This window comes from Oncorhynchus kisutch, linkage group LG3 (assembly GCF_002021735.2).
Source record: "Oncorhynchus kisutch isolate 150728-3 linkage group LG3, Okis_V2, whole genome shotgun sequence".
NCBI lineage: Eukaryota > Metazoa > Chordata > Actinopteri > Salmoniformes > Salmonidae > Oncorhynchus > Oncorhynchus kisutch.
In genome coordinates, this window is record NC_034176.2 from 55,591,671 (window position 1) to 55,613,666 (window position 21,996).

At 42.3% G+C, this 21,996-nt stretch overlaps 1 protein-coding gene across 3 annotated transcripts in view; it reads right to left on the reverse strand.

Annotated features, from left to right (window-relative positions):
* LOC109872740 (leucine zipper protein 2-like) overlaps window positions 1-21,996 on the reverse strand; it is a 187,905-nt gene that overhangs the window by 69,875 nt on the left and 96,034 nt on the right. For all 3 annotated transcript variants that reach the window (XR_004206054.1, XM_031808604.1, XM_031808610.1), the window contains exons 2-4: window positions 8,991-9,108; window positions 4,845-4,915; window positions 3,189-3,270 (exon numbers count right to left, since the gene is read on the reverse strand). Coding sequence is in view for 2 of the 3 variants with exons in the window: in XM_031808604.1 (XP_031664464.1) it covers window positions 3,189-3,270; window positions 4,845-4,915; window positions 8,991-9,108 (271 nt within the window). In the remaining variant the exon portion in view is untranslated. The remainder of the gene's footprint in view (window positions 1-3,188; window positions 3,271-4,844; window positions 4,916-8,990; window positions 9,109-21,996) is intronic.

Genomic DNA, 21,996 nt, shown 5'->3' on the forward strand with positions numbered 1-21,996 from the left:
AAGCTACCAACTCCTCGACTGATGAAAAACTGTTGAAGGTTAGCACTAGCAGCATCCCAGTCTCGACAGAGACCTCACTGCCCGGGCCCAGAAATGACAGTGGCCTTGCTCGTCCTCATCTACCCTGCCAGCACTCTCACTAGAAGGATTGTCCCTATTCTCAAAATAGGGACATTTCCTCTAGTGAGAGTGCTGGCATTCCTTCTCCTCCTCCTCCTCTCCCAGAAAACCAAGATGACGACTGCCAGAGACCCAGCGGTGCTCATGAGAGCGACCCCCCCTTCTGTGAACACTGGTAAGCCTACGAGTGATGAAACGGATCGCCCTGACACCGTGGAGTCCGAGTTCCAATGTGTAATATAAATAGGCTACTAGCTAAATACTGTATATAGCCTAAGGTAGGTTAGACCAGGGTTTCCTAAACATGGTCCTGGGACCCCCCCAGCAAGGCCACTGTCATTTCTGGGCCCGGGCAGTGAGGTCTCTGTCGAGACTGGGATGCTGCTACTTTTATCACGGCAAATGGTTTGATACATTCACCTCTGAAGGTAAATAATGTACTTACATTCAGTAATCTTGCTCTGATTTGTCATCGTGAGGGTCCCAGAGATAAAATGTAGCATAGTTTAGTTTGATAAAATACAGTTTTATATTCAAATGTAGGAACTGGGTTCTAAAGTTTGAACCTCTGCTGTTTCCTTGCTTCAGGTCCTGAGCTACAGGCAATTAGATTTGGGTATGTCCTTCTAGACAAATTTTTTTTTAAATGGTCTGATCCTTTTAACATGATAAAATGACGACCAAATATAAATAAACATGTACCCATTAAAGCAAAGCTACCGTCTACTTCAAGCACTAGCACAACAAAACCTACCGATAAGCAGCCGCGTAGACGTCGCAATTTCAGAACCATTGACAATGATCGGCAGGCTATACTGTGTGAGTGGCTGACGCAGTCACATGTTTTGGGGGGGGGTGGGGGGGGGGGGGCAAACTTTAACTTGCAGGGGGGTCCAGAGAAACAGAGCTACTCCAGGGAACTTACATTGAGTATGTGAACCCCAACAAGGTTTCTGCACCACACAATATGAACATTTGAATGAAATATAAATACAATAAAATAACAAGGGATCTTTTGAGTGGAACCACAGCTTCACATTCATCAAATTCTCTACATGTTATAGGCATTTATGATGAGTATGTGTTTCCCATCGCAAATGACTTCCTATTGTGCGTGTCAATTTCCAAGTACAGCTACAGCTGTTCGCTGTATGTGGTCCACTGGGGGTACTAATTTATAGTTTTCGCGTGTAGGGAAAAGGAAGATAAAGATTCAGCTCCTAATTGATTGAAATAATGTATTCCCTTTAACACCGTATTGATAATTGATTATCAGTTGCACTAATTTCATCAATTCTAAATGAGCCAAGATGATGAAATGTTTGAAGTGAGAACAGCTCATTGAAACATACGTTTGTTTAGTGCTTATGGTTGAGTGGTTTAGTGCAGTATCGTCCCAAACCAAATTCATTTGACAGTGATTGTTACTAACCCTGGTTTCCACTTTTTGCTGCTTAGTAGGTTTAGAGAAAACACACTATAGAGCTCCCTAGGGGCAAAGTGCAACACCAATCAAACAATGTTTTCTACCCAATGCCTCACATCAAATTCGCCCAGCTATGGAGAAAAACCTCAACTCACACTCTGTTTCTTCGCCTCGAGCTGTAGGAATGGTCTCAATTGAAAATAACACAACTCTACCTTATTACAAACAAGACAGGTATTCATATAGCATCAGCGTGCATTTTCCCAAAACTCCATTAGTACACTGAATAGTGGCAGTAGCAGAGTTATGCTGTATATGATACAACCAAGAAACTCAACTTTACAACACTTTTTTTGTGCTATTCCAGAAATTTAGTAACCGGCTGGTAACATCGTAAAAAAAGTTCCCCTTGTGAAAAGACAGGCATTGGTTTGATGCATTGCAGTAGCCAATACACTTTCCATAAATATAGACCATAATTTTCTCCCTACACCAGGGATTTGTCACTCATCTTAACATGAAAATGTCAACAACAACAGTTTGATTGTTGGCTAACAACACCAGCCCCCCTTGTTATGCACTTTGAAAATAAGACAGACACCCATTGCAAGACGTCCACATTTGTTTCTGGCCATGTTGTTCTTATTAGCAAATATTGAATATCTCAAAAGCATTTCACGGTCTGTTTGGGACATTAATTAGGCATCCCGTTGGTTTTCTGATCATTTGTTTTGAGGGGGAATTAGAGGTTCACCAGATAGCCATTAGAGATGCAGTGGTAAATATCTTTGGGAAGTGGGAATAAAAACAGCTAGGGTCTAATCTATACAGTAGGTATGAAAAAGGCTCCACATGAGTATCATGTTAATTACTGATGTTATAACAGCTTTTGTAGCTGTTATAAAAAGCTGCTAGAAAGGCATTATGGGGGCCTACAGTAAATGCATACATAGGGGACCTACAGTAAAGTGAATTTATACATTGGGGGCCTACAGTAAACTGTTACCTATAGGTCCAATTCATACAGTAGGTATAACCATGACTGCATGTGTGGTATCGGAGTTCATTTGTAGCCTGCTATTCTCAGACGTCGGAATAGCTTGGCAATGTAATACAACTTGAGTAGAATATAATTTATAGTAGAATGACAGCCAAGTACAATAGAAAAAAGGACTGAGTTGCATGATGGATAGAGGCCTGGAATACTTGGCGAATGAAAAGCAATGTTTATGACAGGATAACAAAAGGAAAAAAAATATTAAAAAGGCGCCTGGTCTATTAAGTGTTTCTCCTACTCGTACTCTACAGGTGTGTTTCATTGAAATTATTCATCACCATTATGGAAAAACATACTCCATCCTGTCAAGTTTAACTTTTACAAAACAAATATTTTTTTATCAGAAACCTATCCTTTAAGGAGAGAGTGGAGAGCAGAAGGACCTCCCTCACTATGCTTCCTATTTCTGGGTTACACCTAGCTCTCTCACTCTCCCAGACTGGTTATTAAGTGGTGGGAGGGAGGGGGCCAGTCAGGAGAGATGGCTGCTAGGTAATGAGATGGGTGACGGGCGCTCACAGGCCTGGGTGACAGGTGACAAGGGGGAGGTTAGAGGAGTGAGATGTACCAAGGGCTCCTACTCACTGTGGCCTGCTGTTTCTCGGCTTCTTCCGTTGCCTCGTCCAGCTGCTTCTGCAATGCAGTCTGGAGGGACTTCATCTCTTCCCTGTTGAGAGGAAAGGTGAAAAACACGCAGTTAGCACCTATCCTTCTCCTCTCCAACTCTTCTCTGACTTCTCGCAGTGGCGAGGCAATAGTAATAGTATCTCAAGCACTGACTGACTGACTGAGCACTGAATAGGATAAAAATCATCAAATCAATTCATGCTTATTTTTGCTACCAAACATTTGTGATAGAATGCGTGACGAAATACCAAACTTAAATCCAGAATGCCGGTATACGATTACAGCAGCAAAGAATTATTCCCTTTGACTGGGCTTAGTGTAGGTTTAGAGTTTAACTACATATGACATGGTCATGGTCTATCAATTGTGCAGTCGAGGAGCAGCATCTGCAGTCAACAGCACTGTGTGTCAATCTCAGAAGGAAAAGTCTCTCTTCACTACTGCGATGCCCTGTCGTATTTCACATGCCAATGGTTGTGTCTGTTGGCATGAGCCCAGTCAAGCAAACATTTTTCTTTTCCGCTACTTGGGATTTCATTTTTCTGATCTCACCCTAAAACCAGCACTATGACGTTTTAAGTGGAGACAGAACCATTTTTAAGAAGTTAGCGTGGAATGAATTTGAGGTTGACATTTAAGGAGGGCCCAACCACATTTGGTGCTGTAAATACGCTTCACCGATATTTAGAGACATTTGCCTATGGGCTACAAACAACCCAAAATTATTCTGAGTGACATTTTCCTCAGGCAACACAGCACTGGACTGTGAATAAAATAGTGCATAACCCATTATGGGTATTTGTGGGAAGGCAGTATTTACTTTATTAACCAGAGCACAAAAGTAAACCGGACAGAATGTTTGACTTGTAGTACTGTCTTCCCCCACCCCTCTGTATATTTCATTGGCCCCTCAAGTTGTCTGTATATTTGCAGTTTAAATATAGTAATTGGTTATGTACACGATTAGGTCAAAGGTGGTGGTAAGGACGAGGGTTAACGTTTGTGTTTTTTCATGTTGCTGACTACAATATGTCTGTTTTCAGCTTTTATAAAGGCGACAGTGTCTTAATTAAATAACATTTCTAAACCTGGAATGACAGCATCTTGTAAATTTTCCGACATGTGTTGACTTGAGGATGTGGCTACCATGGTTTCACATTAGAAGAGTTGCTAGTTATTACTCCCCCCAAAGCAATCAAAAACATGATTGAAAGGTGTCAAAAACAAATGATTTTCCATAACTCAGTTGCCTGGATATCTCGTGAGGAAGTCATTTGATAAACATTCTTGGCAATGGAACGAATCAAATGCAGGATTAATCTGATTTAAAGTGGAACGCAGGTGGCTGCACAAATTGTCTGTGGACCAGGAGCCATTGCTCCAATAAAACATTGTTTAATGGTTTGTTTATGATTGTCATGTGTTGTTGATATGTTGGTTTGCAATGTATAAAGCAGTAGGGTATAAGTATATACTGTGTATAGCAAAGGCTGAATTGCAGGTAAAATCACATTGTGCTTGCACCATAGAAGTAATTAAAAGTAATGTTGCTCTTCAAAATAATCCATGTGGTAGCAATGTGCAATAGCAAATGGTTAAGAAGGTTAGAGCTACCTCTGCTTGTGGCTGAGTTCCAGGATTCTCTGGACATCCTTCTTGGTCACGGAGTCATCATTTTTCAGTGTCTAGAAATGAGGAAGGAGAGCATTTCAGTCTCACAAGAGAAATTGGTTTATTATATGACCACTCACAGTCTCACTCCAACACTCCAAAGTGAAGGAGCTGATTCAAAGCTCTCATACAGTAGGAACGGAAAGAAAACAACAGTGCTCCTTTCGAGTGTAAATGCACATGTTGCTCCAAGCTGTCCTACAGTCTATTCTCAGGCAAAAAAAGATGCGAATAATGATGATTCTTTTTCGTCCATATTGTGTAACCCCTCATAGATTGATGTGTATGCTTTTACGAGGGTAGTCGAAAATACTTATTGTGATACAACAAGTTGTGGTTTATTTATAAGCTTGTAGGAACTCATATAGGTTATATTCAGGTTGGAGTGTAATTATGAATCTGACACTTTTTGGGGAAGAAAACTCTGGCAGAGAAACTTTTGAATACAATTATAGAAAATTCAAGTGGTACAGTATCTTGTTAATAATACATTTGATTCTCATTTCCATAAACACAATAATTGGAGTTCAATAATTGCAGCTCTGCGAGATTACAGAACAGTTTTAAAAATGTGCTTCAGTATAATAATAAGAAGACACATTCAGAAAAAAAACATATTTCTGTATCACAAAAACTTTAATCTGGGTGCATCCCATCTGGATTCGATTTAGAGAGGTGCTGACACTACCATAACAAACCAGGGTACCTCCATAAGCAGTTGGGGTGCAAAGGAATGGCCCCCATTAAACCCTATACTTGCACACCACAGAGCAACTGCCAAGAATCAAAGCTCTATCAGACAAAGTTTAATTATGAAGGGTTGACCCAGCACCCAAGGGATGTCTAATTAAAATAATAAACACTTAGGTCAGTAAATCCCCACCAGAAAGGTTACTCAGTTACACATACATAATGGATTATTATAAAAAGTTACGGTTGATTGTTTCCCCCCCTTTTTAATAAGAGATCCATCCCCCCTCGCTTCTCCCTTCATCTCCCACCACCTGCTTTGCCCGGTACATTTGTACAAGGCACTGGGGACACTGCCATCCAAGTCTGCACATAATGTGCAGTAGCTAACTAAAATCAAAGCCTGCCCCGAGGACAGTGGTAGCTTAGACAGACACACAGTGCCAGCCAGACCCGACCAAGGGACAATGAATGCCACCAAAAACTGTCAGGAGGACAACACCATGAACCCATGCTGGCCAGGGTGTAACGGGTACACTAGGAGTCGGGAAACAAGTACAGGGAGGGAATTTAATAATTAAAAGAAACATAGAACAAAAGTAGTGTAGTAGTGTACAGACATTTAACACAGGAACAGAATCAATAATGCCTGGGGAAAGAACCAAAGGGAGTGACAGATATAGGAGAGGTAATCAGGAAAGTGATGGAGTCCAGGTGAGTCTCATGCAGGTGCGCATAACGATGGTGGCAGGTGTGCATAATAATGAGTAAACTGGCAACAACGAGTGCCACAGAGGGGGAGTGGGAGTAGACGTGACAGTACCCCCTCCCTGACACGCGGCTCCTGCCGCAGGACACTGACCAGAGGGACGGTCCCGACTACCAGGAGCGGGCCAGACACTTCTGCTGAGATGCAGGAACCTGTAGACTCAGCTGAGGTGCGGGAACCTGTAGAGTCAGCTGAGGCGCGGGAACCTGTAGAGCCAGCTGAGGCGCGGGAACCTGTAGAGCCAGCTGAGGCATGGGAGCCTGACGAGCCAGCTGAGGCATGGAAGCCTGATGAGTCAACCAAGGCTTGAGAACCTGTCAAGCCAGCTGAGGCATGGAAGCCTGATGAGCTAGCTGAGGCATCCTCGGTAGCTTCGGCAATGGAAGCCTGACGAGCCAACCGAGGCTTGAGAACCTATCGAGCCAGCTGAGGCATGGAAGCCTGACGAGCCAGCCGAGGCTTGAGAACCTATCGAGCCAGCTGAGGCATGGAAGCCTGACGAGCCAGCCGAGGCTTGAGAACCTATCGAGCCAGCTGAGGCATGGAAGCCTGACGAGCCAGCCGAGGCTTGAGAACCTATCGAGCCAGCTGAGGCATGGAAGCCTGACGAGACAGCTGAGGCATGGAAGCCTGACGAGCCAGCCGAGGCTTGAGAACCTGTCGAGCCAGCTGAGGCATGGAAGCCTGACGAGACAGCTGAGGCATCCCCTTTTGCATCGGCAGCTTCCCTTGGACCCGACGTCACCAGTAAAAACGCACAAAGAAATCCCTGTTGTTTCCCTTTGGTGATGCGTACCGGATACGCAAAGGGAGAACCAAAGGGAGTGACAGATATAGAGGAGGTAATCAGGAAGGTGATGGAGTCCAGGTGAGTCTCATGAGGCACAGGTGCGCGCCACAATGGTGGCAGGTGTGCGTAATAATGAGTAAACTGGCGACAACAATTGCCAGATAGGGGAGTAGACGTGACACCAGGTTACATGTCATACAAGTTCACAGGGTGTAATTGAGAAGTCATTGATTAAAACTGAAATGAAATTGACCCCCTGACTCTGACTGTTCCAGCCCTCCAAATCAGTCAGAGGGGCTACAGCCATCCAAGCCCACTAAAAAGAACAAAGTGGCCCAGACAAACCCAAGGGACCACTGCCACCAAATTTGGCAAAAGAGATTCCATTCAAGACTGACTATGTGACAACGGTACACTGGCTAACATCTGAGAGACATATGTGTCTGCTGGTTCTCTGTGGGACACAGGATGTTGAAAGTAGAATTTGGACTGAAAATACTCATACAACCTAACGTCTTTTTCAATCTATTTGTTCAATTCAATTCATTCCCTACTTGTTTGATGAGAACTGAAATGGAATCGACTGCAGCCCCGATCAGTGGCGATATACAGATGTATCAGAGAAAAATGTATTGCCTTGCTGCAGTATACAATTTAACAACCAAATTACACTGGAATCTCAAGATCTAGGATTAGCTATGTTTACGTGGTCTTCCATCCAAGCTGTGCATTTACCAATTCTCATGAATTTATTTAACAGCATCCACTATGGGAGTGATGATCTTTATCATACATTTCCATCTTCTACCTCTCATCACCTGTCATTCCCCAATTCTGTAATTCCTATTCTGCACTGTGCTCACAGGAAAGAGTAACGCTGTACCGTACATGTACATACAACATACTGTATACACAGCATTGGCGGATCTGTATGTCAAAAACAGATGACATCGAGCTGTGGTAGATGTCAAGGGTAGAAGCTTAGATACCCTTGAAAGTAGACCTGGGTCATTCAAATCATTTCAGTGTTTGCTTGAGTCTGCCTGGAGTTCCAGGTGGACTGGGTTAGCACCGTTTGAACTATTCCATTGGCTCCATTGAGCCAGGCCATGTCAGTCAAGCACATCTAAAGTATTTGAAAGATGTCAAATACAGCACTGAAGCAAAAGAATAATGTAATATAAACATCCTCCATCAGCACCACACATGCACGTCCTGTCGCGAAAAGACACTTGACCATATCATTAAAAATCCTCTGCAAACTAGAACCTGAAAGGGTTCTTCGGCTGTCCCCATGGGGTAACCTGATGAGTAACATTTTTGGGGTTCCAGGTAGAAGCCTTTTAGTTCCATGTAGTACCCTTAAAGAGGGTTCTACATGGAACCAAAAAGAGAAATACCTGGAACCAAAAAGGGTTCTCTTATGGGGACAGCTGAAGAACCCTTTTGGAACCCTTTTTTCCCCCGAAGAGTGTAGAGACAGATTTCTCAACACTTCCACCTTGGTGTAATTTTCCAGTTTTTACAACTGCACCTCAACTACAGGACTTCCACTTTCAATTCGTAGTCATATCAGGTGGAGGGATGGTCCAAAAACGCAGAACATATTGCTTATTTGCTTTTAATAAATGAGGCCCCAGGTATGTAGTGGCTCATTATACCCCAGGACAGCGGATGAGAAAAAGTGGATCACAGGCTGGGCTGAATTTCTAAACCATTTTTTAAGTTCTTAAACACAGCCTTTCGAAATAACCCCATGGTTCCAAAGGCCCTCAAAGCCATCCACCTTTCTTTAACATCCCACTATAATCTGTCAGAAAAGAAACAGTGGGGCTCTAACCTGAAGGTTGCCTTTTATGCTGTCCAGTTCCTTTGTAGTCTTGGAGAGTTGACGCAGGATGCCAGTCCGCTCTGTGAAGACCTCCTTCAGCTTCTGCTCCAGCCCCTCATAGCCTTGTCTGTCAAGGGAGAGAGAGAGAGAAGAGAGAGAGATTTCACTACTTTATGTCCACCGCCTGAGGGAATCAGTCTTTATTGGCACCCTTGGGAGTATGAGACGGTGTTAAAGCGGACTAAAAGTGTTGTGTCATTAGACCAAAAGGGTAAAGAAGTACAAACACACTAATATCTACTCAATGCTCAGTCCTTGGTTTCGAGATTTTAAAAAAAGCACTTTAATCACCTTATCAATTTGGGAAAGTGTTTTACTCCAATGTGTCATTTGACCAGAGGTCGGCCTCTGCATTTCTATTAAGTACAAATAATCCAACTGTCAAAAAGACTGAAATATCCACAGCACCCATTTGTCAAATGCCTTTTCTATTTCTTTATAAGTCAAACTATTGAAATGTAAATGAGCACATTTTTTTATGGTGACCTTGCCAAGAGGCAAACATTACTTTTTGTGCAAATGTGCATCAAAATTTGGTCATTACATTCTTGTCTGAGCATTCTGAATGAATTCATTCCATATGATACAAACCGGGAACATTCCAGAACATTAGCTAAGATTCCCATTAAGTTATAGTTAGGGTTTTATCTAACATTACGATAATAGCATCCCTAAAACACTAAAAAAATGTTTTGGAAAACATCAATTTTTTTCCAGAAAAATATATCTATATATCTATATAACAACCACCATAGAACATTATGGGAAAGTTCTGGGAACTTTCACATAACAAATTTTAGTTTGCTGAGTATACTGATTAAAGATTCCGTTCGACTTTGTCCATACCTTTTGCGTACTATTTTAGGGGTATGCATCTCTTACCTTACTAGCTTACCTATTGATATAACAGACATGTGGCTCTTGAACGACAAGCATACACATCAGCCAAGTGAAGTAGAGTTAGGGGACCCCGTGGTTGGAGGAGTAGGGAATAGAGAGTGAAAGCTCAGGAGTGGCAAATAAAGAGGCGAAGAAGAAACTGACAGCTCTGGTCCTTTGGGGCCACGGTTAGCCATGTGATTCTCTCTCTCTCTCTCTCTCTCTCTCTCTCTCTCTCTCTCTCTCTCCCTCTCTCTCTCTCTCTCTCTCTCATCTGTGGTCATAGATAAAGACATCAGATTGGAAATCTATGTTTATTGAACGCAACACCCTCATTTACAAACAAAAAAATAAATGAATCAATCTTTTGGAAACTTCCTCAAGATCAAGCTGGTCGGCCAGTGGTTTTCGACGTAACCGGTCGTCAATTTTATATCGACATGCTGTGCATCACTGATTTCTTTCAACCCCCCCCCCCCCACTAGACAATAAAAGCGCTATCTCTACAAGTCACAAGAACATCAAGGGCCCTCTACAATCAAAACCAGAAACCAGGAAGTGTAGGGGAAAAACAACATCCTTCCAACACTGCCGAAATGCCTGTAAGACAAACACCCAAATGGCATTGCTTTGTCTTACGCTAGAAGCTCCAGAGGAAAGAGTAGAGCTCCAAGTGCAAGAAAATGTTACTTAACATCTGGAGAAAAACAACAACCCGCCATGCAGCTTAATGAGCTTTACTGTAAACCCCTCTGAGAGTGGATTTTGGGGACCAGGTGTGAAAAAATAAATATACTGTGTCATTTCCTTGTGCTTTTGAAATGCAACACTGCTTCCCACCATATTCGGCTGAATCCGGGAGGGCTCCCCACCCGTTCGACCTGGGGCCTTGTTCCAAAAGTCTCATGCACCTCATGTCACAAATCCCATCACCGGATCAAGCACAATAACACATAAATCAGTAATAGAAAAGCAGCACCTAAGAAATAAATAAATAACATGTTGTAATGCATCCTGCGCATGAGTTGCCACCGTATGGCATCTGTGAAATCTATTGCAGGCTCACGCAACAGAGAGATGGGGAAATCACTCCCTGTCTGCCAGCTTATTCATTACCCAATGGAATTGGCCCATCCGTGGGAGGGAAATGAATAAGACTCGTAATTTGAGGCCCACTGAAACAGATCTCGCTATATCACATGAAGAGTCACAGATAACGGTAAAAAAAAACGTTGCGCATGGTCCGACATAAACTGTTAACTACTGCCAAAAATGGCGGCAGATTCATAATTATGTCATGACCTTTCCCCGACACCAGCGTCCGGGGAACCTCGCGGTTTCACGGATCTGTTGGACGAGAGAAAAGTGTGCTAATGAGAATCGGGGTTGTCTGACAAACAGTCTTATGATCAGATACGAGGCCGTTGGCCTCAGAATTCTGCCGCCAGTGATCACATTTTTAAATATTTTTTTAGTTGGGCCTCTGCAATTTCCACATTCTTTTATATCCATCTTGATCTAGCATCTTAAGTCAAGACAGTAAAACACGACCGGCTCGAAATAAAGAAAAGTGCCACACGCAAAAAAAATGAAGAAAGATTTAGCTTTCTCCTATATGAGGTGCATCATCATTCATTGGTGGATCCTGTGTTAACTTCTTGCGGACAAACATTTCTCTAGCCTTGAAATCACAGCAAGTTTCTGAGTTATATGAGGTTGACCCTGCCAAGTGCTGAGCCGTGGGCCTGGAGAGGGGAAAGTGCTGAGGTCTACAATCAACAGCAAAACAACAGCTCAATAAGGGGAAGGTAACAAGGCCCTTCCACTTTCCCTCTCTGCCTAGAGAGCAGCTGCAGAAGCAGCTTGGTCTTCAGTTCAGTTGACAGCACTGGCCTGTAAACGCTCTATCGTAGCACCGGTTACCAGCTATTGACCCGGGCCTTTTTTAATAACGGCTAATAGCTTATGAGATCATTCAGCCTCTCTGGGCAACGCCACGGCAGTCAACGTGTGGAGATGATGTGAAGGAGGTGATGGAGCGAAGCCTTCTGTGAGCGTACATAAAAACAGTATGTAGGCCTGTCTCGCTTATGCACACTGGTGTGTGTAAAATCAAGAACGTGCACGCTTGTTCACAGTTTTCAGTTGTGAATTCATACATGTGGCTGTGCACTACTAGAGGGATTAAAGGAACCAAAAATAAGCATAGCTTATTTGATGGGGATACTTCCATCCAGCTACCGTGCAGTGCTTAATAAATCATTAACGAAGGCATCTCTAAATATTTATATCTATTGTAGATTGTTGACAAAAAATTACAATTAAGTACATCCCTTTTAATCCAACTCTGTAACACAATACAATTTGAAGAACTACTTTTGCAAGACACTGTACTGTAGCTGGCAATGTTTCATAAAAAATCAATGACCTAATGACAATTCATAAATCTTTGTTTTAAAATAAACAAGGTATACATTGATATTAATGGATGTACTTGAAAGGATCCTACTAACACCAGACACACCAGTTGTAAGGATGTATGATAATACAAGGAATATGAATAATAAGGAATTCCCATTGTGGCCCATGTGACGACAATCTGTAGATAGTATATAAACACACAATGACACTGAGTGTACAAAACCTTAGGAACATCTTCCTAATATTGAGTTGCATCCCCTTTTGCCATCAGAACAACCTCAATTCGTCAGGGCATGGACTCGACAAGGTGTCAAAAGCGTTCCTCGGGGATGCTGGCCCATGTCGACTCCAATGCTTCCGACAAATGTGTCAAGTTGGCTGGATGTCCTTTGGGTGGTAGACTATTCTTGATACACATGGGAAACTGTTGAGCGTGAAAAAGCCAGCAGCATTGCAGTTCTTGACACAAACCAGTTCGCCTGGCACCTGCTACCATACCCTGTTCAAAGGCACTTAAATCTTTTGTCTTGCCTATTCCCCCTCTGAATGGCACACATACACAATCCAAGTCTCAATTGTCTGAAGCATTACAAATCCTTCTTAAACTGTCTCCTCCCCTTCATCTACACTGATTGAAGTGGATTTAACAGGTGGCATCAATAAGGGGATCATAGCTTTCACCTGGTCAGTCTATGTCATGGAAAGAGCAGGTATTCCTGATCTTTTGTAAACTCAGTCTTACTGATCATAGACTACTTTCGCATTGTTTCTTAGTAAATATATTTAGAAATGACTTCGTAATAGGATTTATTAAGCGTTGCCCGGTAGCTGGATGGAAATATTCCCATCCGATAACACATATTTAAGAATGCACATCGAAACCAATATTGTGTGGCAAATAAACTGAAGGGGAACATATTTTACGACGAACAAGCTACAAAACCAACAGCAGGAGTTATTTGTAAGTGCTAGCATTTAACCCGTCAAGTATAGGAGTTTATTTGTAAGTGCTAGCATTTAACCCGTCAAGTATAGGAGTTTATTTGTAAGTGCTAGCATTTAACCCGTCAAGTATAGAAGGAGTTTATTTGTAAGTGCTAGCATTTAACCCGTCAAGTATAGAAGGAGTTTATTTGTAAGCGCTAGCATTTAACCCGTCAAGTATAGGAGTTTATTTGTAAGTGCTAGCATTTAAACCGTCAAGTATAGGAGTTTTTGTAAGTGCTAGCATTTAACCCGTCAAGTATAGAAGGAGTTTATTTGTAAGCGCTAGCATTTAACCCGTCAAGTATAGGAGTTTATTTGTAAGTGCTAGCATTTAACCCGACAAGCATAGGAGTATATTTGTAAGTGCAAGCATTTAACCCGTAAAGTATAGGAGTTTATTTGTAAGTGCTAACATTTAAACCGTCAAGTATAGGAGTTTTTGTAAGTGCTAGCATTTAACCCGACAAGCATAGGAGTATATTTGTAAGTGCTAGCATTTAACCCGTCAAGTATAGGAGTTTATTTGTAAGTGCTAGCATTTAACCAGTCAAGTATAGGAGTTTATTTGTAAGTGCTAGCATTTAACCCGTCAAGTATAGGAGTTTATTTGCTGTCATGCAGATTATGAGGAGACAGCGGTTTATATAGTGCCTCCAAATTCAGGCTGGATTAATTGTGTCATTAAGAGGGTGCAAATAAATAGTTGTAATAAGGGGGACTGCCCGAGGCGTGTCGAAAAATTCATTTATTTCTCTACCCAAGCGTGACTACCACCCAACACCTGTGACAAAATCAATCCGTCATGTTTACTGACTCTTGTCTTGTATAAACATAGCAGACAGCAGGGAATATTAATTGCGTTGTCAGGCTATCTGGCACAAAATCTTCTTTAATTGTTTGGTTGACGGACATGGTAAAACAATGGGTTCAGAAGAAGCTAATTTGGCATCAAATGTTGGTAAGACGACCCCTAAGAATGGTGGACACAATGTGACGCAGTCCAAAAGGGTAATATATCCCTGAAAAAGGATCGCTTGCTCATATTTTTAAGTATATTGATCCATGGCATATTCAGTGACAGCATCCAATGCCAGCTAACAGAGTTGTTTGATATGAAATAAAATATCCAATTGTATCTCCCTCCAAGGTCTTGCATGAGATGAATGTTCTCCATTTCATATTGATTTGTTTTTCTTTGTGATTTATATCTGAAATTAAAGAGTGGGGGTTCTGAGACTAAACGAGACACTAAAATGTAAATGTGCATGCCAATGAAAAAAACAAATCAGCTTTTTTAATTGATGAAAATGATTTAGGAACTTTCAAAGTGGCGTGTTATTTTATGCGTGTGCGTTTTTGTAATGTGATGACCCAATTTCTTTGTCAGTGACCTACTATGAATGGGCCTGAAAACTTTTGATTAATTGATTAACGAATTGACTGATACATTTTTCACAGATACAGTCAACAGTATTCTGATGATATTCCGTAATTAAAACTAAATTAGTTGTTCCAAGAAATATGTTGAAAATGTTCAACTATCTTTACCAGGTAGAAAAAAGCACATTTTACTTTAATTTGTGTTAACATTGCAGACTAGTTTTTAGAGCAGAGAATGAAATATTTGACCTTTCATTTGGAATGACAAGATTGTAGTGTCAGTTCCGTTGGTTGACTTTCCCCAGTCTGCGGCCCCCATACAACCGTGACAAGACTAAACGAAACTTGAGCTAGATGGACTATTCTATTGAGTGAGTCCTAGATGACCTAGTTAAAAAAAATCATAGACTTTTCCCTTCAAGAGGCCACCCAAATAAGTTCAGAGGTAATTATGTGTGTGTGTTTCTGTGAGTATTGTGTAAAGTCCAGGCTGTATCACATCTGGCCGTGATTGGGAGTCCCATAGGGCTCCCATAGCGTCGTCCAGGTTTGGCTGGAGTAGGCCGTCATTGTAAATAAGAACTTGCTCTTAACTGACTTGCCATTTTAAATAAAGGTTACATTTAAAAATGAAAAATCCCCTGGCTGAACTGACCTGGCCTGCATCTTCGATGATCAACCGGACCAAATGATCTTAGGGTGGATCTTTGGGGACCAGCTCCACCCCAAAATGACCCCTGTTTATCCATGTGCAGGATAAAGATGCATTGTAGATATATGAGACCATTTTCAGTGTCACCCAACCCAAGCTGGTACACAGCAACTGATACAATGGACTTGATTGTGGAGAAGTTTTACAATAGTCTGAGCAAGGAAGTGAAAGCCCCATATTATCTGAAGTGAACAGGAATCTCTCGCAATATGCTTCTTCTTTCCCGTAGCAAGGCCAGCTAATTTGTTCATCACTTAAATTGCCTAATATTCTACAGTGTTCAAATTTGAAGACATTGAAATAGAAATACTTAGCATAATAAATTAATAATTCAATAATTTATTGCAGGCATTTTCATGCATAAATGTATGCCAATTACTTCCCTTGATGTTAAACACTCCATTCTGTTATTCCCTATGTGGAGACAGTATTATTTTGGGGGGCATTCATTTACATACTGTATATGAATAACACAATAGTTATAAATGGATGTAATGACATTTAAAGGAAAATTCCACCCCAAAAACGATCTTTTGGCATTTGTTTCATTAGTCCATTGTTGATATAGTCACAAAATGTTTTGCATGTCAGCAATCAAGTTTTCAAGATATGTAACTTTCAATATACAGAAATACAGCCAGCAATTTCTCAAGCAATAATTTTGCTAGGACTGTCTGGGTGTGGTCTGGGTGGGGAGGGGAAAACTAAAAAGGACCTGTTTTTTATTTTATTTGACCTTTATTTAACCAGGTAGGCAAGTTGAGAACAAGTTCTCATTTACAATTGCGACCTGGCCAAGATAAAGCAAAGCAGTTCGACAGATACAACGACACAGAGTTACACATGGAGTAAAACAAACATACAGTCAATAATACAGTATAAACAAGTCTATATACAATGTGAGCAAATGAGGTGAGAAGGGAGGTAAAGGCAAAAAAGGCCATGGTGGCAAAGTAAATACAATATAGCAAGTAAAACACTGGAATGGTAGTTTTGCAATGGAAGAATGTGCAAAGTAGAAATAAAAATAATGGGGTGCAAAGGAGCAAAATAAATAAATTAATTAAAATGAAATACAGTTGGGAAAGAGGTAGTTGTTTGGGCTAAATTATAGGTGGGCTATGTACAGGTGCAGTAATCTGTGTGCTGCTCTGACAGTTGGTGCTTAAAGCTAGTGAGGGAGATAAGTGTTTCCAGTGTCAGAGATTTTTGTAGTTCGTTCCAGTCATTGGCAGCAGAGAACTGGAAGGAGAGGCGGCCAAAGAAAGAATTGGTTTTGGGGGTGACTAGAGAGATATACCTGCTGGAGCGTGTGCTTCAGGTGGGAGATGCTATGGTGACCAGCAAGCTGAGATAAGGGGGGACTTTACCTAGCAGGGTCTTGTAGATGACATGGAGCCAGTGGGTTTGGCGACGAGTATGAAGCGAGGGCCAGCCAACGAGAGCGTACAGGTCGCAATGGTGGGTAGTATATGGGGCTTTGGTGATAAAACGGATTGCACTGTGATAGACTGCATCCAATTTGTTGAGTAGGGTGTTGGAGGCTATTTTGTAAATGACATCGCCAAATTCGAGGATTGGTAGGATGGTCAGTTTTACAAGGGTATGTTTGGCAGCATGAGTGAAGGATGCTTTGTTGCGAAATAGGAAGCCAATTCTAGATTTAACTTTGGATTGGAGATGTTTGATATGGGTCTGGAAGTAGAGTTTACAGTCTAACCAGACACCTAAGAATTTGTAGTTGTCCACGTATTCTAAGTCAGAGCCGTCCAGAGTAGTGATGTTGGACAGGCGGGTAGGTGCAGGTAGCGATCGGTTGAAGAGCATGCATTTAGTTTTACTTGTATTTAAGAGCAATTGGAGGCCACGGAAGGAGAGTTGTATGGTATTGAAGCTTGCCTGGAGGGTTGTTAACACAGTGTCCAAAGAAGGGCCGGAAGTATACAGAATGGTGTCGTCTGCGTAGAGGTGGATCAGGGACTCACCAGCAGCAAGAGCGACCTCATTGATGTATACAGAGAAGAGAGTCGGTCCAAGAATTGAACCCTGTGGCACCCCCATAGAGACTGCCAGAGGTCCGGACAGCAGACCCTCCGATTTGACACACTGAACTCTATCAGAGAAGTAGTTGGTGAACCAGGCGAGGCAATCATTTGAGAAACCAAGGCTGTCGAGTCTGCCGATGAGGATGTGGTGATTGACAGAGTCGAAAGCCTTGGCCAGATCAATGAATACGGCTGCACAGTAATGTTTCTTATCGATGGCGGTTAAGATATCATTTAGGACCTTGAGCGTGGCTGAGGTGCACCCATGACCAGCTCTGAAACCAGATTGCATAGCAGAGAAGGTATGGTGAGATTCGAAATGGTCGGTAATCTGTTTGTTGACTTGGCTTTCGAAGACCTTAGAAAGGCACGGTAGGATAGATATAGGTCTGTAGCAGTTTGGGTCAAGAGTGTCCCCCCCTTTGAAGAGGGGGATGACCGCAGCTGCTTTCCAATCTTTGGGAATCTCAGACGACACGAAAGAGAGGTTGAACAGGCTAGTAATAGGGGTGGCAACAATTTCGGCAGATCATTTTAGAAAGAAAGGGTCCAGATTGTCTAGCCCGGCTGATTTGTAGGGGTCCAGATTTTGCAGCTCTTTCAGAACATCAGCTGAATGGATTTGGGAGAAGGAGAAATGGGGAAGGCTTGGGCGAGTTGCTGTTTGGGGTTCAGTGCTGTTGTCCGGGGTAGGAGTAGCCAGGTGGAAAGCATGGCCAGCCGTAGAAAAATGCTTATTGAAATTCTCAATTATGGTGGATTTATCAGTGGTGACAGTGTTTCTTATCTTCAGTGCAGTGGGCAGCTAGGAGGAGGTGTTCTTATTCTCCATGGACTTTACAGTGTCCCAGAACTTTTTTGAGTTAGTGTTGCAGGAAGCAAATTTCTGCTTGAAAAAGCTAGCCTTGGCTTTTCTAACTGCCTGTGTATAATGGTTTCTAGCTTCCCTGAACAGCTGCATATCACGGGGGCTGTTCGATGCTAATGCAGAACGCCATAGGATGTTTTTGTGTTGGTTAAGGGCAGTCAGGTCTGGGGAGAACCAAGGGCTATATCTGTTCCTGGTTCTAAATTTCTTGAATGGGGCATGTTTATTTAAGATGGTTAGGAAGGCATTTTTTTTTATATCCAGGCATCCTCTACTGACGGGATGAGATCAATATCCTTCCAGGATACCCCGGCCAGGTCGATTAGAAAGGCCTGCTCGCAGAAGTGTTTCAGGGAGCGTTTTACAGTGATGAGTGGAGGTCGTTTGACCGCTGACCCATTACGGATGCAGGCAATGAGGCAGTGATCGCTGAGATCTTGGTTGAAGACAGCAGAGGTGTATTTAGAGGGGAAGTTGGTTAGGATGATATCTATGAGGGTTATTGTTATATCTGTTATTGGCAGAGAGGTTTGAAACTCTCTTTCTTATTGGTCTATTAACTATTTTACCGCCTGGTGATGGCAACAGGCAGGCCAAAACTCTATTCCAACAAAAGAGCAGCCTTTTCAAACAGCTTTTACACTAAAATGGCATAATCATCATTTTTACAATTTCACAATATTATTCCAACCTCATAGTGCGGATGGATGTGGCTGTTTCATCATTAAGTAATCCAGGTTTAAGCCTATCTCAAGGTAAACCAAATGTACTTGCTTGGAGGTGAGAGCTTGTCAGCATTCTGTCTGCTCTCCCCTCTGTCATGCACACTCTGAATCATTTTCACAGTAGACGTTCAACATGAAACCATCCTCCCAGCTGCGGCCACGTCTCAAAACGGCATGCTTTATTTAATAACACTTGGCCCGAGCCGTCTAGACGTGCAGCCTGCATTAAAGTGTTATCCGGCGAAGGGAGAAAAAGAAAACCTAGGAGGAATCGCTTTTTCTGGCAAATGTAATATCCAAACTGTATTTGTGCGCACCATATCACTTCTGTGCCTTTAAGAAATACGCCCTAGAACACAAAGAGACAAGGAGGGTCTTTGCTCCTTCCCGCCTGATTTACAGACGAGTTGTGACTCACTCTCCCTTCCTGTGGTAGCATGCAGAAGCTCTCGACTGGGGCCTATTTTACAAAGAGGGTGTTAAAAAGATATCCCTAGATTTGACCAAGGTTGCCAGCTCCCATTAAATCGTTGATATGGAGTGTTTTGAATGCAGCGCCCACCAACATCCAGTTCCTGTAATGGTTTGTGTTGAGAAACCCCTGTGCAATTCTTGTGTTCCAATCAAGCGGAATGCCGTTACTCTTCTCTTTGAAAAGGCACACCTGCCAAACATCAAAAGCTACAAAGTATCTCTCTATTGAGGCTATAGATAATACACTTTCATTGTGTGGGAGAGAGAGAGAACACCACCTTTTCAGTCAAAGAAAATTTAGGCTGCTGAAAAGGCAGTACACACCTACCAACCAGGCAGAATGTGTAGGAAGAAAAAGTCATAGTGCGAGTAGCATTCAGCCCCGTTCAAAAAAAGAATTCAACATAACATCTTGTATTCGGTTGAAATCCACTGATATCGTTTACTCTTATTCATTTAGAATGCTGTTACAGCCTTGTAAAACATGCGCCATACAGAATAGACTGTGGGGCGGCAGGGTAGCCTAGTGGTTAGAGTGTTGGACTAGTAACTGAAAGGTTACGAGTTCAAAATCCTCTGACCTGACAAGGTACAAATCTGTCGTTCTACCCCTGAACAGGCAGTTAACCCACTGTTCCTAGACCGTCATTGAAAATAAGAATTTGTTCTTAACTGACTTGCTTAGTTAAATAAATATAAACTGTGGTATGAATCTTTTATATGGTTGTATGATATCAATATCTCTCAGTGTGCCAATGTAGAAAGGAGGCTTGTACATGCGAGGCTTGCCAGAGCAAGAGTAAAATATTTGACTTTGCATGCCTTTCTCCTTTACATGCCTTTTTTAAAGCTCACATCTTTCACTCCTACTAATTAAAAAAAGGTTCCTGCTGTCGCAGAATGAAGATAAGTGTGTCCATGAACCCAGATACACAATGGAAAACGGCATAATATGAAATGCGTTATTTGAGAATGGTGGACTGAATGAATGATGGAATGAGTCAAGTCCTAATGTGATTCACTAAACGGGTTGGATAGAGCACTATAACAGAGCATCAGTGTAATAGGCTGTAGTGGTAAGATGGGATAAAAAGGGGATGATGCGAGCAACCAAAGCTTCTTGGTCAGACCACATGAGAATTTCTCGGTTAGTAAATAAGTAAAGACTGTATAATCGCCTTAGACACACACCACAATGAGCAGACGTGTTTGGAAGTAGCACTACATATAGAGAAAAAAAAATCCCCTCCCATGAATTCTGTTTCATTGCAGAGCGAGTGGAATAGCCAGGAACAAATACAATGCGTTGTGTTCCTGCCTAATCACATGTAAGTGTGGAATAATGACCGATCAAAGATGTGTTTTGAGATCTACTACATTGCACTGGGGTTTTACAGAATCACTGATCTACAAATCACAATTCTGTGCCTCACCTTGCTCAAACTGATCCCCTCAAGCACACCGGTTATCTATGACAGTGGTTCTCAAACATCTCCTCGGGGACCCGCAGCCATTCCATGTATTTGATCTATTCTATGTTTTTCAAAGCTAGTACACCTGATTCAACTAATCATCAAGCCTTTGACTAGGTCAATCAGGTAAGCTAGTTCAGGGCTACAACAACATTGTGAAATGCCTGGGGGTCCCGGGGGACATGTTTGAAAAACAATGATCGATTGGAGCTTTAGTGGCTCTGTGGGTCCGATTCCCCCTTCTGACCAATAGTGAAGGAAGAAGTGAGGTTGGCAATAGGCAAGCACATGCACCTGATTCACATCAAGGGCAATCAGTGAAGCTTCTGCCCCACTTACAAGTGTAATTCTGGAGAGAGAGAGAGAGAGAGAGAGAGAGAGAGAGAGAGAGAGAGAGAGAGAGAGAGAGAGAGAGAGAGAGAGAGAGAGAGAGAGAGAGAGAGAGAGAGAGAGAGAGAGAGAGAGAGAGAGAGAGAGAGAGAGAGAGAGAGAGAGAGAGAGAGAGAGAGAGAGAGAGAGAGAGAGAGAGAGAGAGAGAGAGAGAGAGAGAGAGAGAGAGAGAGAGAGAGAGAGAGAGAGAGAGAGAGAGAGAGAGAGAGAGAGAGAGAGAGAGAGAGAGAGAGAGAGAGAGAGAGAGAGAGAATATTGGATGACGGATGTGACTTGATTACTGGTTAACTACCCTGCTGGTGCTCCATTCAGTTTTGGATGAGGAATCCTCTGGCGGTGGGATGATCAATTTAGAGTAGGCAAGACCCTGTTTGATTCCATTGTTTGGGCACAGGCGAGCTGTCAGTCGGACGTGTCTCTGGGAGTGCTTTGAGCTTGTTTTCTGTCGCTTATTTGCTACAGTGATTTGCCACTTCACCAACTCCTCAATAAAATCCCCAATCAGGCTTTTCATTAAATTTGTTTGTGTTCTACTGGTCTACTGTGTAGAATACCATAGCAAGGTTAGATGTCTCTTCTCCACACCCTCTTGTTACAAGGTT